We start from the raw sequence: 16,381 nt of genomic DNA, 5'->3' as shown, positions 1-16,381 counted from the left end.
TGCAACGTTAATATTTCTAGAATATGGATTTACTGCTGCAAAATGCAAATGAGGTATCGGAGTGACAATTTCTGCGTGATGTACAGTGTCTGCATCTACTGCAGGTGGAAATCTTCACCCTCCTGGCTTTAAGCAGCCTGATTTTATTGGTGTGCACCCCCCAATGCTTGGTGGCGACACGTATAACACGCACATTTAATGCACCGTAGCCGTTTAGAATATCAGCTGGTGGGAATGGATGAGCCGTCGTTTGATGTAGCTTTCCGGGAGCGGGTCCGTGCCATCGGCCTTCCAGAGAATAGTCCAAAAATAGCAGCGCAGTAATGTAATTTAAAAGTTAAATAAAATCAGGAACCCTTGGAATACAGTATTCAACATTTCACATTTGCTCTACGTTTTTAGTGTGTTTTTTTAAGTCGTAATTTTTACGTGATTCTTTAAATATAAGAACATTGAAAGTTATATTTTCAATCACTCGACGTATTATTTATTCACCGATAATATATTTTTACATTCTCATACGTACAGTGCACTTTGTTTTAAAACGTGGGTAGCTGATCCTTGATTCATGTGGTTACAGAATCTGCGATTCATAGAATACGGGGAACTGCGCAGCTGGGTTGGCACTTGTGACACCTGCGCTGTTCGCTAAACAAAGCCTCCCACAAACACAAGCACCCCCAGCCAAGTTCACCGCAAAGACAAAGATCCCCTGTGCAGTATAGCCATTGCCAGACTGTTGGGGCAAGTGCTGTTAGCGAGCACCCATGAAAGCTGGCACAGTTCACGAGGGGGTGGGTGGTTTACACCACGCCCGGCAGCCTTTGTATCCCGAGTGCCAATGTTTACAGACTCCACCAGGTACTCCCTTAAGGCTCAGTCGACTAGTCCCCACCGTTATTGGTCGTGAACGGGAATCGAACTTGGGTTGCCGGGCTCGTAGGTGCAGTGCACTAACCACTGCACGACCGCAGCCCATAGGCTCACCACGCACACACACCCAGCTCAAGCTCGAGACACTGCATGCAACCTTAGCCAGAGCACGTGACTATGCGTTGTCAACAAGTGCATGATGTGTTTTTCTTACAGCACGTTCAATCTATGCGTTCGCGTGCTCACGAATACCGTGCGCGCCACGGTTAACTACCTCACCTGGTATTTCGACCCTGACGCCTGCTGTATATTTGGGGTTTGCGTGTCTCTCTCTCCGTGGTTGCGTGGATTTTTTTCTCCGGTTCCTCCGGGGGTTTCCCTTCGCATTTATAATCAACGTCACGCGTTTAGAGTATTTGGCTGCTATAGATTTCCACGTGATAACCCATTCCGTTGAGCTATCATTTGTGGCCAGATTGCTTCCGAAAAAAATAACAATAAGCTCAGTGGGCCTTACCTGGTAAAATACAAATACAATGTTTACGTACTTACTGTCTCAGAAGAGATAGAGCAGTGAGTGGCATGAGTGCTATGCAGGGATTGGAGGAAAGGCTGAACTAAATCGAGGTTACTTTGGAAGGATATATTTAGAGAGACGGAGGGGAGGAAAATGCGGCGAGAGAGTTTCCCAGTAGCAGGGCCATAACAAAACATCTAAGACCGTGAGAGAGATTTAATGTTGATACATAGGTGAATGGGAATCCGCGGAGGGGCTTTAATCATGTAATGTGGTCCACTCTGTGAATTTGAGTGACAAGCCGAGGTGGTTATATCAAGGTATACATACGTGTGTGTGTGTGTGCACATTGCACACAAGCCATTCGCGGTTAGCGTTACATAACAAAAAACTGCAATAGAAAACGATAAAATTGTTGAATACTTCATTGTTTTGGACGTTTTATTATTCTTATTATCATCGTAGCAAAGGAACAGCGAAGGCGTTCAATGACGTCGGCGCCACACACACACTCTGTGATTCACTCACGCACGATGATGTCAAACGCAGCACAGAGACACGCGTCCACAGCGTCACCTGGAAAACAAACAACTTCGTGTCATTAATGAATGCGTTCTTTCTCCATCTCCTGGCGCTGCTGGGAATTTCTGACATTTGAGTGGCCGTTTGAAGAAGGTCCCACGAAACTGTGCAGCATTTCGTGCCAGCACGGTCGGCATTGCACCCTCTGGTGCAGGTGCACCGCCTGCACACTTGATGTCTGTGCCAACTGTGCGCACCGCACTTGAGCTGTGGAAAACAGGGATCGATTCACCCTTTCCCAGAAGCTCTCAGCTAAAGGCTGTTCCCTGTTCTTGCTGACCATTCACCTTGACACGTCATTCATTTCCATCGAGGATGCTTTCTGCAAGAAGGCTGTTAATGCTCTGACAAAGCCAAATCGTTCTCGAGATAATATCCTCATCGCACACCATGTGCTCCTACAATATGATTTAAAAAAATAAACTACTCTTGAAGATACTTTGGATACATTAACGAAAAATTGTGGTCCTCGTTAATCTTTGCTCTATCCGTTCTTGACACGCCAGCTCCTCAGGATTTGTAGCAATTTCCGTAGCAATTTAATGCCACGTTTACGAAGCAAATAACTTACCGAGATCCCCTATGTGGCCTTAAACGATGCAGGTTAACGTCTGTGCAACACCGGTCGTATATCGTTAACTTCCTAGCTGCTCTTGACGGAGTGATCAATTGAGTCGACGAAACACGCTCCATAAATTATAAACAAGCCCACACGCGCATACCATAGCGCAGTCGGTGCCACTGAAACCAAATAAATCACAGGAGGTCAGTGGGGGGGAGGTGGGGAGGGGGGGTAGCCCTGGGCCCCTCCCCTCGGCCTCGTGCATCAGAGCCCCCCAACTGAAGATGCTTGGACGAACGCAGCACCTCCGGCTCACGTTGCGTTGCGCGATCTCCAGATGCAATTGCACCAACGTCGCGCAATCGGCATTGCACCCTAATGGCCCTGTCACCCGCAAGCCACAGTACTGCCGCTGGACGCGAGTTGACATTCATTGCCCCGTCTCTGTTATTTTTACCACAGGCATGCGACGTTCCATTGCGGTGGTGCTGATAGCGAGTAAAAGTGTCGCGCACGGCACAAGGGGGCACGCCTCACAGGACTCTGCTCTGTGAAGATTCATTCCTCTTTGCGAGGCACCACAGATAAATGCCCCTGTGCTGAACCGCGTGTCAGCGACACCATGGATTGCGTTCTGTCGGCAGTCTCGTGGGGTGAATCTTCTGTTGTGAGGGTCATCTGGAAGAAGGTTTCCTCTGGGAGAAGCCTCTGTGGGAGACATCATTGGCAAAGCTCTGTGCTTGGCTATGCCAGCTCTTAGCCCTAACCTTCTTAGCCTTTGGTGTGTCTAGTTTGTTGTCCTTCCCCCGCACCTCGGATTAGCACGGTTGGCTACGTACGGTGCGAAAGAAGTTCAACACAGATTCTAGATTTGAAGCTTTCGTGACTGCAAGGATTCATAATCTTAGTTTTTTCGGTAAAGTCACGTAGGTAAAAATTTAAATTTAAATTAGTTATTATTATTTTATTAATTTCCATTTCATTTTTTACCTACGTGACTTTACCGAAAAAACTAAGAGTATTCAACACAGATACCTACACGGCCTGTCGGTGATGTTGTATATCCAGGCAAACGCGAGCTGTTTCTCTAACCTGCCGGTTAATGTATGCATACAGCTGCCGTTTTCCTTTTGTGCCATGTACAAAGATGGAGATTGGCATGTATTTGGTCGCTTAAATACCGTCACATCTCGAAGTGTCTGATCAAACACGAAACCACGAAAATAAATCACCCGGACAAGAAAGGGGTGAAGAGAGGCGGGTGGGTGAGTGGGGGGGGAAACGAACATCAATAATATGTAAAGCAACGAACGAGGGACATGACGAACACGTGGGAGATTGACGATTCTAGCGAGCACACGAGGGCACGACAGCCACGGAACATCCGAGCAGCGGCTTTGTGTGCTCTGTGTTCCCTTTCTGATCTCTGTGTTCACGTGTACTGTGTCTGCTCTCTGTGTTCACATGCACTCTGTGTGCTCTGTGTTCCCTTTCTGATCTCTGTGTTCACGTGTACTGTGTCTGCTCTCTGTGTTCACATGCACTCTGTGTGCTCTGTGTGTTCGCATGCACTCTGTGTGCTCTGTGTTCCCTGTCTGCTCTCTGTGTTCACGTGCACTGTGTGTGCTCTGTGTTCACATGCACTCTGCGTGCTCTGTGTTCACGTGCACTGTGTGTGCTCTGTGTTCACATGCACTCTGTGTGCTCTGTGTTCACGTGCACTGTGTGTGCTCTGTGTTCACATGCACTCTGTGTGCTCTGTGTTCACGTGCACTGTGTGTGCTCTGTGTTCACATGCACTCTGTGTGCTCTGTGTTCACATGCACTGTGTGTGCTCTGTGTTCACATGCACTCTGTGTGCTCTGTGTTCACATGCACTCTGCGTGCTCTGTGTTCACATGCACTGTGTGTGCTCTGTGTTCACATGCACTCTGTGTGCTCTGTGTTCACATGCACTGTGTGTGCTCTGTGTTCCCTGTCTGCTCTCTGTGTTCACGTGTACTCTGTGTACTCTGTGTTCACATGCACTGTGTGTGCTCTGTGTTCCCTGTGTGCTCTCTGTGTTCACGTGTACTGTGTGTGCTCTGTGTTCACGTGCACTGTGTGTGCTCTGTGTTCCCTGTGTGCTCTCTGTGTTCACATGCACTCTGTGTGCTCTGTGTTCACGTGCACTCTGTGTACTCTGTGTTCACGTGCACTCTGTGTGCTCTGTGTTCACATGCACTCTGTGTGCTCTGTGTTCAAGTGTACTGTGTGTGCTCTGTGTTCACATGCACTGTGTGTGCTCTGTGTTCCCTGTCTGCTCTCTGTGTTCACGTGTACTCTGTGTACTCTGTGTTCACGTGCACTGTGTGTGCTCTGTGTTCAAGTGTACTGTGTGTGCTGTGTGTTCGCATGCACTGCGTGTGCTCTGTGTGTTCGCATGCACTGTGTGTGCTCTGTGTTCCCTGTCTGATCTCTGTGTTCAAGTGCACTGTGTGTGCTCTGTGTTCACATGCACTCTGCGTGCTCTGTGTTCACATGCACTCTGCGTGCTCTGTGTTCACGTGTACTCTGTGTTCACGTGCACTGTGTGTGCTCTGTGTTCACATGCACTCTGCGTGCTCTGTGTTCACATGCACTCTGCGTGCTCTGTGTTCACGTGTACTCTGTGTTCAAGTGCACTGTGTGTGCTCTGTGTTCACATGCACTCTGCGTGCTCTGTGTTCACATGCACTCTGCGTGCTCTGTGTTCACGTGTACTCTGTGTTCAAGTGCACTGTGTGTGCTCTGTGTTCACATGCACTCTGCGTGCTCTGTGTTCACATGCACTCTGCGTGCTCTGTGTTCACGTGTACTCTGTGTTCACGTGCACTGTGTGTGTCCACCCCGTGCGGCGCTCTCTCCTCCCGTCCTCTCTCTGCCCTCTCGGTCGCCTTTGTGTGCCGTCCTGCGTTCTCCGCGTTGCGTGCTGCCTGCCTGCCTGTCCCGTGCTCAGCGTGCCTCGCCGTGTCACCCCCCCCCGCCGCCCCCCTCTGCTCTGCGCTGCTGACCAAAAAGGCCGTCTGAGCGAAGCATGGAGGACGTGGAGCTCGTGGCCGCCCGCCTCAAGCAGCTGAAGGCCTTCGAGGAGTTCCACCCCAACCTGCTGCAGCAGATCTCACTGCTGGGATACTACGAGGAGCTGGAGAGGGGCATCACTCGTACGTGCCCGGCGCTCGCCGCACGCTCCATCCTTCCTCGTCTGGGCCAGGGTCGGGGAACCTTTTTTCTGCCAAGGGCCATTTGGATATTTATATAACATCATTCGCGGGCCATGCAAAATTATCAACTTAAAAATTTGCCCGTTATATTTGGCCAAACATTTAATTGACTCGCCCCTGATGTGATGGGCTGGAACTGCTTCTCTTTGGCGAGGCGTGTGATGTTAGCTATTGATGATGTTGCTGCTACTCGCAACCAGGGGCGGTTTCTTCATTAGGGCGATTGGGCGACGCACCACCAATGTCATTCAACCACAGAGCTATGCTAGCCGTCACTGTGCCTCTGGATATAGTCCAATCAGCGTCATGCTACGTTCTGTGGAGTACCGCCTCTTTTTGGGCGATTTCCCTCCAGCTGAGAATCGCCCCGAGTGGTCCCATAGACTTACATTCAAATATGTTTTTTTTCGAACGGGGGCGCTGCAATGCATTCTCTATGGCTTCCGGGAGGGCTCGCCCTAACGTGCTTACGTCATCATACGTGCTTACGTCATCATACGTAAGCACGTTTCATCCAACAATATAATTTGTCGCCACCTAGTGGAATCTTTAATAAAAGAAAATTGAGTGGTTTGTTTTAATAGTGAGTATAGAAACAAACAAGATGTATTGTAAGAGTCACTTTATTTTTCATTAATATTAAAGAAATGAAGTTGCCTTTACATGCTTAAGCTGTTAATGTATCCATTGCATTGGTGGACCTTATCCTTATCAATCATCCAGACATTTGCCCCCCCTGAGAGATTTTGCAGGAGCCGCCACTGCTCGCAACTGCTTTTCCAGGTTTTCTCCTAGATTTGTTGCATTTCGAGTCCCGCCTGCGGTTGCCTTGGCAGGGCCACACCAAATGATTTCACGGGCCTTTATACGGCCCGCGGGCCGGACGTTCCCCACCCCTGGTCTAGGCCAATGCTGGAATGGAATCGCATGGGGCCAGCTTGCTCGCACTTTCTCACTTCACGTTCTTCTATTCTGTGCCTCGTTCTCTCTCGTCCTGCCACACGTCAACGATCTCTCTACAGGGTCGCCCAGATGTCTTGTGACACCCCTCATCCGCCATTTAATGATCTCAAACTTAAGACGTTTTAATAGTAAGGTTAGTTTAAAACGGAAATGAATGTGCGAATGAAAAAAACGAGGGGTCAATTAATTGGGGATGACAGAACATCTCGACCGCCCTGTACACTTACCATTCACACTCCTCACATTCCAACCATCACATTTCAGTGCAACTTTTTTGCGCTCTCTCCTCGCCTGCCACTTGCTTCTTTAACTTCAGTAACGGCACCTGCATTCCCCCTTCGCTCGCCTCCCACAACGGGGTTGCTGCTGCATGTCTCTTAAAGGGGTTGCTCTATCCCCCCCCCCCCGCAACTGGTATACAGGAGGTCGTGGGTTCGATCCCAACCTTGACGCCTGTGTACTTGGAGTTTGCGTTCTCTCTCTCTCTCTCTCCCCCCGTGGTCGTGTGGATATTTCTCTGGGTCCTCCGGTTTTTATCCTCCAGAGAATTTGGCTCCGATACATTTCCACACGACAATAAGCCACTTTTTGGGGAATGAATTTGTGATAGCCAAGTCGCGTCCGTGGGCCATACCTGGTAAAATAAAAATACAACTGTTCAATATCAAAAACGCAGTGAGAATCTCTGCTTTACTCAACGCGAGTTTCATTATTTATAAGACCCCGCCCCCCCTCCCAATAAAAGGAGCCATGTTCGCCGTGATTGTTGCTGCGTTTGCTCAGCCCCGTTGTTTTACTTTACGTCCGTGCAACTGTTAACCTTCGCCGCGCAGTCTTCCGCCAGGGAGACATCGGCACCAGCTGGTACGCCGTGCTGTCTGGCTCCCTCGACGTCAAGGTGTCGGCCACAGGAAGCCACCAGGTAACGCCGCCTCCTCCTCCTCCTCCGCTGTTTGTTGCATTGTCATTTAATTCGCCAAACAATCACGTTTACAGGAGAATCGTGAATGGCCGCCTATCGCTGTGTAACTCGACGACGCGACGTTCACGCAACGTGGTTTTCGCCCCCCGATTTGAATTACATTCCGCAAAAGTTGCGTTTTAGACATTCGGTGAAACGCGTGGACATCACGCTGTTGCTGTTCACCGTTCGAAGCGGCGCTCCACGTTGTGCTCAACGATTCTCAGGAGCGCCCGCAAAGGGGCTGCCGCCGCTGGGAGCCTCCGACAAACGTCAGGCAGCAAAGATGAGCAGCGCTGACGGAGGGAGAGCCCAGACCCACGGAGGTCGCCGTTTACCGACAGGAACTCTATTCACCGGCCGGAGTAAACCGTTACGACAGAACACGATATTCGGCGATGACCGGGCGTTTTTCCACTAAGCGGTTCCGTACTGTGCAATGACAATGACGTGTTCAAGTGGCCATATGGTGTGTGTTTACAGCCAGAGATACGGCTGCGAGCGGTACCTATTGCTCTGCGTGCTGTTGTTATACGCACAGGGCTCTGTAAACACACACACACACGGGTTCCAAAGGACGGGGATGACGTTAGCAGCATCAGCAGCAGTGAGTGCGTCGTCGCGGGGTTGAGTTAAAAATTCTGTTTGGTTCATTAACGCGCCCCCAGACTCGCGTGTGAACAGCGGCCAAGTGTAAACAACCACAGCAGGGACACAAAGCATCTCGAGCGAAATGATGAAGAAATCGGCACGGTTTTACGCTCGGTCAATGGGCGAGTAAAATAAATAAGCACGCATCAAGGTCTGGCTTCTAGTCGCAAGGGAAAGAAGAACAGACAAATAATGAGTGCAAGGAAAGTGCCCTGTCTGTACGGCAGCAGCAGCAGCATCACCAACGCGGTTTGTTTGTTCCTACATGTGACAGCGTAACTTTTAGAGTAGGTTTTTTTCGTTAAAAGAAAAAACCACCCTAAACCAATGCTGGATCAACTTAAACATGCGCACGAGGCCTACGTCATTCCCTTTGAACGACAGAGACGAGGCGACACGCCACCCAGCAATGCCTGTGCACGGTGGTCTCACAGGCGTCCTGCGCTCGCTTTCCGTCACAAAGATAAAGACAAAGATCCCCCGTATAGCCTTAACAGACTCTACGGGCAAGTGCTGTTAGCGAGCACCTATGAAGGCCGGAACGGTACACGAGGGGGTGGGTGGCCAGCACCACGCCCGACCGCCTTTGTCTCCCTAGCGGCGATGTTTACACACCGCACCAGGTACTCATTTGAGGCTGAGTCGACCTAGGGGAGGCCCAGCACCGGTTCAGATAAAATCGTCACTGGTGTTTGCCGTGAGCGGGAATCGAACCCGGGTCGCCAAGTTCGTAGTGCAGCGCGCTAACCGCTAGACCACCGCTCCCCGTCACGGGCACACATTCACGGACGCAGGCAGAAGCGGTCCGTGAACGCGGACGCGTCGCCAACCCCGCGCTGTGTGCGCGCGAGACCAGTGGAGAAGGGTGCTGCTGTAGCCGACTCGGTCAAGAGGGTTTGAAGGAAAAAAAACAAAGGGGGGAGGGAAAAAAATCACTACCAGCAGCATCAACGCCAGCAGCAGCAGCAGCAGCAACGCCACGAATCCCATCGAGCGGACGAAGCGGCAATTCTTTGCGCACCTTGCGGCCGATGCTTCCGCTCAACGGCTGGGCTCTCGTCCCAGCAACGCGCAGGAAAATGCCGCCGCCACCGCCGCCGCTTCTGCTGCTGCTCGCTGTTTTCGGCGGTCATCATCGTTCGCGATGGACGAGCCGGAGAAGATGCACGTGAACCCCAAGCGATCCACACGAGCGCCGCTTGCCCGCATGCCGCATGCCCCGCGCCGAAGGAGATGAATGATAGACAGGGGCCACGTTACTGCGTGGCGGTGCTGTCACAGCGTGCGGTAGGGGGCATTGAAATAAAAAGCAAAAGGTGTCACAATGCATCGTGATGTACCTTGCCTGCAGGCCCGGGGCGTGGGCGGCGGGGTGGGGGGCTGCATTCATTCTTTCTGAAGTCAGAAATTACCGCGTCAAAAACCGGGGGGTGTGTTTTTCACTCCATCCTTCAGTGACCCGAGGAAAGAAGGAAAAAAAGCAAGCTCTATTAAATGTCTTCTAAGGCGATTACGGGCTCCCAACATGACAGCTTTGGCATTTTGAGGCTGTTTCAGCAGAGCAATCTACATTTCGGTTCTGGCGACGGAAATTAGTCTGCTGCAAATGTAGGCTTTGGTTGCTGCGACAGCTCCAGGCTATCACGTGATCCAGGCCAGGTTTGCACGTTCCCCAATGGCAGGTGTAGTCTGCACAGACAATTAGCACGTTAGCTCCGCTCTGTTCCAGCATGAGAACAGCTCTGCCGTTATCGATCGTGAACAAATGTGGCTTCAATTAGTGTAGCATTAAAACCATTGTTTTTAATTATATTTGTAAGGTAACACTTTTACAAAAGTAATATTACGTAAAATTAGTAAAAAAATATATTATTTGGTTCTTTCGGTACAGTCACGTAGATAGAAAAATAATACAAAAAGAAGGTGAATACAAATATTAATTAAATAAAAATCCCCACTAATGCAATAAAAATTTAATACAAATACAAATAGAAACAAAAACCACAACGATTTGATCGCAACACAAGCGGTCGTCCTCAAGAAATGGGGGGTTAGCCTCTAAAGGCGAACTGTTTATAAAGGTTTAGAGATGGGCGTAGCCCAAGTGTGTCAGCAGCATGGGCGAGACAGCTTATGTTAATGTGGGAGAAAACAACGACACCGGCAGACGGTCTACACCAATCAAAGGGCCGCCAGGCAATGCAAAATTATTGATCAATTATATATTTTCAAGTGCATTACCTTGTCAAATAAATATTTTGCCATTGCAGCCTCCCTCTTAGCACAGAGATATCCGTTCGTTCACACGTGGATTTGACAGCTCAGCTTGTGCCAAACACCAATCAGCCTGAGCTCCAACGTTCGCCCGTTCACCAGGACTGCTGCTGCTTGCTGCTGCTCTGTGCGTGGTCACAGGGTGCTGCTGCTGCTAGTCTGTGCGTAGCCACAGGGTGCTGCTCCTGCTGCTGCTGCTCTGTGCGTGGTCACAGGGTGCTGCTGCTGCTGCTGCTCTGTGCGTGGTCACAGGGTGCTGCTGCTGCTGCTCTGTGCGTGGTCACAGGGTGCTGCTCCTGCTGCTGCTGCTCTGTGCGTGGTCACAGGGTGCTGCTGCTGCTAGTCTGTGCGTAGCCACAGGGTGCTGCTCCTGCTGCTGCTGCTCTGTCCGTGGTCACAGGGTGCTGCTGCTGCTGCTGCTCTGTGCGTGGTCACAGGGTGCTGCTGCTGCTGCTCTGTGCGTGGTCACAGGGTGCTGCTCCTGCTGCTGCTGCTCTGTGCGTGGTCACAGGGTACTGCCGCTGCTGCTCATCTGTTCATGGCCACGTGGTGCTGCTGCTGCTCTGTGCGTGCCCACGAAGTGCTGCCGCTGTGCGCGACGCACGCGCATTTGGCGGGGATCTTGGATGGGTAATCCACCATGGGCAGCGAGCTAGGCACAACGCACACAGGTGCTGCTGTTAGGCTGCTGCTGCGCTTTCGTTGTCAGCACGCACAGAGCAGCAGTGCAGGACAATGAATCGTCGAACCGTACGATGCTCCAAAATATAAATACCGTGCTTCCCGCTTTCAATCCTAAGTGACCGGTGCGGTGAAATATGGTCAAATCACCCCCACGGGTCGCGCGGTGTGGGAAGGGCCCTCCTTCATCGAGCAGTGTGATTGAAAAAAGTGAGGATTTGCGTTGTTTAAGCCTCGTGTTAGTTTCTCCGCGCAGCGGCGGGTCGCGTGAGCCGATGACCGTCGCGCGTTCGGAGCGACAGCCTCCTCACCAAGCGCTGCTGCTTCTCCTCGTAGGACTCGGTCACGCTGTGCACGCTGGGAGTGGGCACGGCGTTCGGCGAGTCGATCCTGGACAACACGCCGCGCCATGCCACCATCCTCACGCGCGAGCGCAGCGAGCTCCTGCGCATCGAGCAGAAGGACTTCAGGGCCCTTTGGGAGGTACGTGGCTTGCCGGTGGGGGGGGGGGCATTGTGGTGGGGGGGGGCATCGTGTTGGGGTTGGGGGGGCCGGCGGTCGGTCAACGCGTCAACATCGAGTCCTATCATCATGTCGTGTGTGTACATTGAACTTCTTTCGCACCGCACGTGCTAATCGGAGGTGCGGGGGAAGGACGAAAAACTAAGCACAAAAAGCAGTTTTGAAGAAGTGAGTTTCCAATCGAGATTTAAAAGTGCATCATAGCTCCCAGTGGCTTTCTATTATCGGAAAGAAGAGCGTTCCGTGTAATGCAGTGACAGTCTTTGTTCGGTGTGGATCCAAAGTCGCTGCGAAGATATTTTAGGCTGGAGTTGTCAGTTTAGGGGTTTTGTTGCTAGATCTTGTGAATTGTTGGGTTTCTCTCGTGGGAATTTTTTTGATCGAAGTCACTAGTCACAGATATAGCGACTTTGTAGAATGAGGACATGGTGCAGATTTAGCAGTAATTGCAGGCGTGTATTACAGTTCCTGTATCAGTTTACGACATTTGCTGCAGTACTTAGTAAATAGCCTAGTGACATTTAAAAATGTTTTTGGAAGTTCCATTAATTAGGCTTGTTTGATGGTTTTCCAAAGTTGGCAACGCTGGGGGGGGGGGGCGGTCTGCGGAAAACAAGAAACAAAAATAATAACATCCTCACCAAGGAAATATAACATTTTGAATAGCTAGCGGTGGCGTTCGGCAAAATGTGTGGAGGTTGAAAAGATGTCCGCACGCTCGACAAGGCTGGCAACCGCTGGTCGAGACAAATCTATAATGCAGTGGGTTTTTTTGGGTTAAATCGCGTAAATCGACGCGATATGACTAAAAAAAACCCCTCTGTAATATGGACGATATTGGTCGCGAAAGCGGTCAAAAAACATCAATGACAGCCGCCGTTTGCCACTCGGCGACGGTCACCGACTGCTCCCCGTGCCAGGCTGGGTGCACTTTGGAGGCCCCGTCAAGAAGTATCGCGCAAGGTTCCGCTGGGCGTGCACGACTCGTGGGGACGCGGCGGGTCACGTGCACGACTCGTGAGTCGGCGTCACAGCCACCACTTGGTGGCGCCGGGGACACACAGAGGGGGCTCCCGCCTGGCTCCCTCGCTCGTGTCGGGCTCCGGCGGGGGGCGGGGGGCCAGGGGCGGGGGGCGAGGGGCGGGGGGCGAGGGGCGGGGGGCGAGGGGCGAGGGGCGGGGGGCGGGGGGCGGGGGCCGGGGACGGGTGGCGGGGGGCGGGGGGCGGGGGCGGGGGCGGGGGGCGAGGAGCGGGGGGCGGGGGGCGAGGGGCGGGGGCCGGGGACGGGGGGCGGGGGGCGGGGGCGGGGGGCGGGGGCGGGGGGCGGGGGCGGGGGGCCAGGGGCGGGGGGCGAGGGGCGGGGGGCGAGGGGCGGGGGGCGGGGGGCGAGGGGCGGGGGACGGGGGGCGGGGGGCGAGGGGCGGGGGACGGGTGGCGGGGGGCGGGGGGCGGGGGCGGGGGGCGAGGGGCGGGGGGCGAGGGGCGGGGGGCGAGGGGCGGGGGGCGAGGGGCGGGGGGCGGGGGGCGAGGGGCGGGGGACGGGGGGCGGGGGGCGAGGGGCGGGGGACGGGTGGCGGGGGGCGGGGGGCGGGGGCGGGGGGCGAGGGGCGGGGGGCGGGGGGCGAGGGGCGGGGGCCGGGGACGGGTGGCGGGGGGCGGGGGGCGGGGGCGGGGGGCGAGGGGCGGGGGACGGTGTTCGGCTTTGGTGTTGAAGCCTCATCAGAGCCCTCTGATTAGAGGACGAATATGCTCATGTCGTACGGTTGAAATTTTGTTGGAAATCTCTCGGTGTTTCGTTTATATATATGTATAAAAAAAAATATTTTTTTTTTCAGAAATGTGAAGGCTTTAATCTTTGCTCATCTTCAGATATCCATTGGCTCTTTTATTTGAAGACATGATTGAATACATGCAATTCTGCCAAAGGGAATGCGTCGCTCGCCCTGAGGCTTTTGAAGTGAAGTTTGAGCAACGCTTCTCATTCGGAGCGTACGACTATATTACATTTTTTAAATGATGTCTTCAGAGTCTTAGGTGTGGACTCGGTGTTGCGTCTTTGACCATCAGTATACAACGCAGCTCAATCTGGCCTCGTGGCCTTTAACACTGAGTGAAAATTGAGATTTTTTGTGGGATTCTGAAGTTTGTTTTGCAGGTGTACGTACGTTACAACCTGACTTTATTGTCTTAAGATAATATTCAAAGTGGTAATAAATAATCTTTCGATGTACTTTGAAAAGGTTGCTTAGTTTCCTCACCGCTTAACGCAGCAAAATGGTAAACACAGCTGCTGCGTCCACGTAGAGTGTTTCTACCACTCTCGCGGAGGAGAAAACAATGGAGTGGACCTCGCTAAGCAGCGTGACTCGAGGGGGAAAACGTGAAGCCTTGAACTGACCTCTGCGTCTCTTCGGTCGGCCAATGTTCGCGTTTCCCGTCAAGCTCTATAGGGGCTGTTTTATAAAAGTGCAAGGTTAGCCTCAATCCGGTAGGGTGCGAGTGTGTGCGATCGTGTGTGTGTGTGCGCCTAGTAGGCGTTTTATGGTGACTATTTATGCTAAACGGTGTAAAATATTTAGGGTGTTGGAATCCACAGCGGTATCCTCATCTCAAGGGGTGAACAGCTGCAGGTGGCACTGAGAACTCTCGTGATTTCCGTCAGGAAATCTGTTCTCAACTGTGGTGTGGAGAGCGCTTAGTTGGTCAGGCGTAGAGCAACATGCTGCTGCTTTTACTCTTTTTCTTCTTCTCCATAATAATGCTTTAACAGCGAACTTTGAAGAATGTATACATGAGCTCTGTCCGTCTGGAACGGGGGGCGGGGGCACGATTACAATCATAAAGATGATCCAATATGAACAAGACTTAAAGTTGTGTTGCCAGTAGGGACTTAACTCTATTCAAATCCAGCCAAATCGGGCCCCCTAAAGGGTGGCCCAAAGCTGAGAGGCGGAAACCGACATGGAAAGGATTTTGCCAACGGGAGCGCTAAAAGGAAGCGCGCCTCGCCTCCCATCTCCCTCCACTCCCGATTATGTCACGTGCCATGCGACATGACCGCCTTGCTCGACTTGACACGCAATGGTTCATAACGCGCTACAGAATCCAACCACATGCAAGATTTGTTTTATTCCTTTGTTATTTTTGCACATTCATTCCTGTGTTCAGGTCTTGGGTGTGTGTGCCTCACGTGGCAATTGAGGGGCTCTTGTCACTTGGCAATGTTTGGATGATGCCGCAGTTTTTTGTCTGGTGTTGCGATATTGTGTTGCGCTCCATCCTGCTCCGTTTCGTTCACGTGCGGGTTTCCGGCGATGACCCGAGAGGTGAGGCCGAGGAGCCACCTGCACTGTAGACGTCCCCAGCACCTCACAAGTCCCTCTGTGGTGTCGTCACCTTCTCCCCTCCCCCCTGCTGCCACCACCTCCCCCCTACCTGAGTGACCTATTGCAACCATACAGTCCTGCTTGCCCTCTTTGCTTGGTCAACTCTGGCCTCCTCCTCACCTCCTCATCACCGCACACAGCGTTGGTGTACGGTGCTTTTCTGCAATATTTTGCTGTCTTTTCTTGGATTTTCTGTTTGGACATAGTCACATCGTCACTTTAAGATGTTTTCTTGTTCATGTTTTTGTTTTTTGTTTCTTGCGGTTGCACCCGATTCAAGAGCCGAATGGCTCACAGGGCTATACCTAATAAATAAACTTGAACTCACACCCTCTCCGGCTGACTATCGGTGGCCTTCCCGTTCAGACACTGCGCTCCCACCCTCTGGAACTCAGTCCCCACTCATCCTCGGCTCTTATCCTGGCTTCCCACATTAAATTCACAACTCAAAACTCGTCTGTTTGACCGCGATTTCCACCCTGTCTAGTTTTACCTTTCTCCCGCTCAGTATCCGATGCGTACTCTCCCCGTCGTTGCTGTGCTTTGGGACGTGTGGTTACGTGATTTAGCGCCTTGTAAATGCAAGTTGTTGTTGTTGCTGTACCGTGGATATCCCAGGAGTATCGCACATCAGCTGCCGGCCCGTTTCACAGTGTCTGTCGATTTTATAATTGGCAGTGATGGCAGCAGGGTTAAACCGCTATGGATTACCATGCAGGTAATGGTGCAAATCATCTAAATCCATTTCCACGTTTAGGTGGGAACACCTACCGGTTTTTTTTCGGACGGCTTTGCCAATTGAATGTCTGAATGCGCACGGACATACAGTGTCACAAGATTACGCGAGGCCATCGCTGTGTTGTGCGCTCGCTCGCACGCATTGTGTGTGATTTGGCAGCGGGGGGGGGGGGTCTGTTTCCTCCGCACTTGCCAAAGTAAACTTCCTCGAGCTTGGAAGCGGGGTGGTGGCAGGCCCTGCCTCGGGCCGGATGAACCTTGCTATATACTTAACCGCGCGGCCGCGACGCTTCCAGACGCAGGCCCCCCACGCGATCAGCGCCGGAGTTCGTCCGCAGAGCGCGCGGCAAGACGAACCTCTCTCCATGTTGCGCTGCCTGTCCGAGCTTCTGGCCGTGAGTAGCCACTCTCGCCTTCAAAGGCGGCTTG

At 52.3% G+C, this 16,381-nt stretch overlaps 1 protein-coding gene across 7 annotated transcripts in view; it reads left to right on the top strand.

The window, feature by feature from the left end:
- Positions 1–16,381, top strand: part of RAPGEF4 (Rap guanine nucleotide exchange factor 4) — a 92,627-nt gene that overhangs the window by 2,854 nt on the left and 73,392 nt on the right. For 6 of the 7 annotated variants that reach the window (XM_078866888.1, XM_078866880.1, XM_078866955.1 and 3 more), the window contains exons 2-4: positions 5,574–5,716; positions 7,573–7,661; positions 11,643–11,789. In XM_078866888.1, the coding sequence (XP_078723014.1) occupies positions 5,574–5,716; positions 7,573–7,661; positions 11,643–11,789 (379 nt within the window). Of the gene's footprint in view, positions 1–5,573; positions 5,717–7,572; positions 7,662–11,642; positions 11,790–16,196; positions 16,348–16,381 lie in introns of those variants that run through there. The other variant, XM_078866912.1, reaches the window with a different exon arrangement.

Source organism: Lampetra fluviatilis, chromosome 2 (assembly GCF_964198595.1).
Source record: "Lampetra fluviatilis chromosome 2, kcLamFluv1.1, whole genome shotgun sequence".
NCBI lineage: Eukaryota > Metazoa > Chordata > Hyperoartia > Petromyzontiformes > Petromyzontidae > Lampetra > Lampetra fluviatilis.
This window is presented reverse-complemented; position numbering and strand designations above follow the sequence as displayed.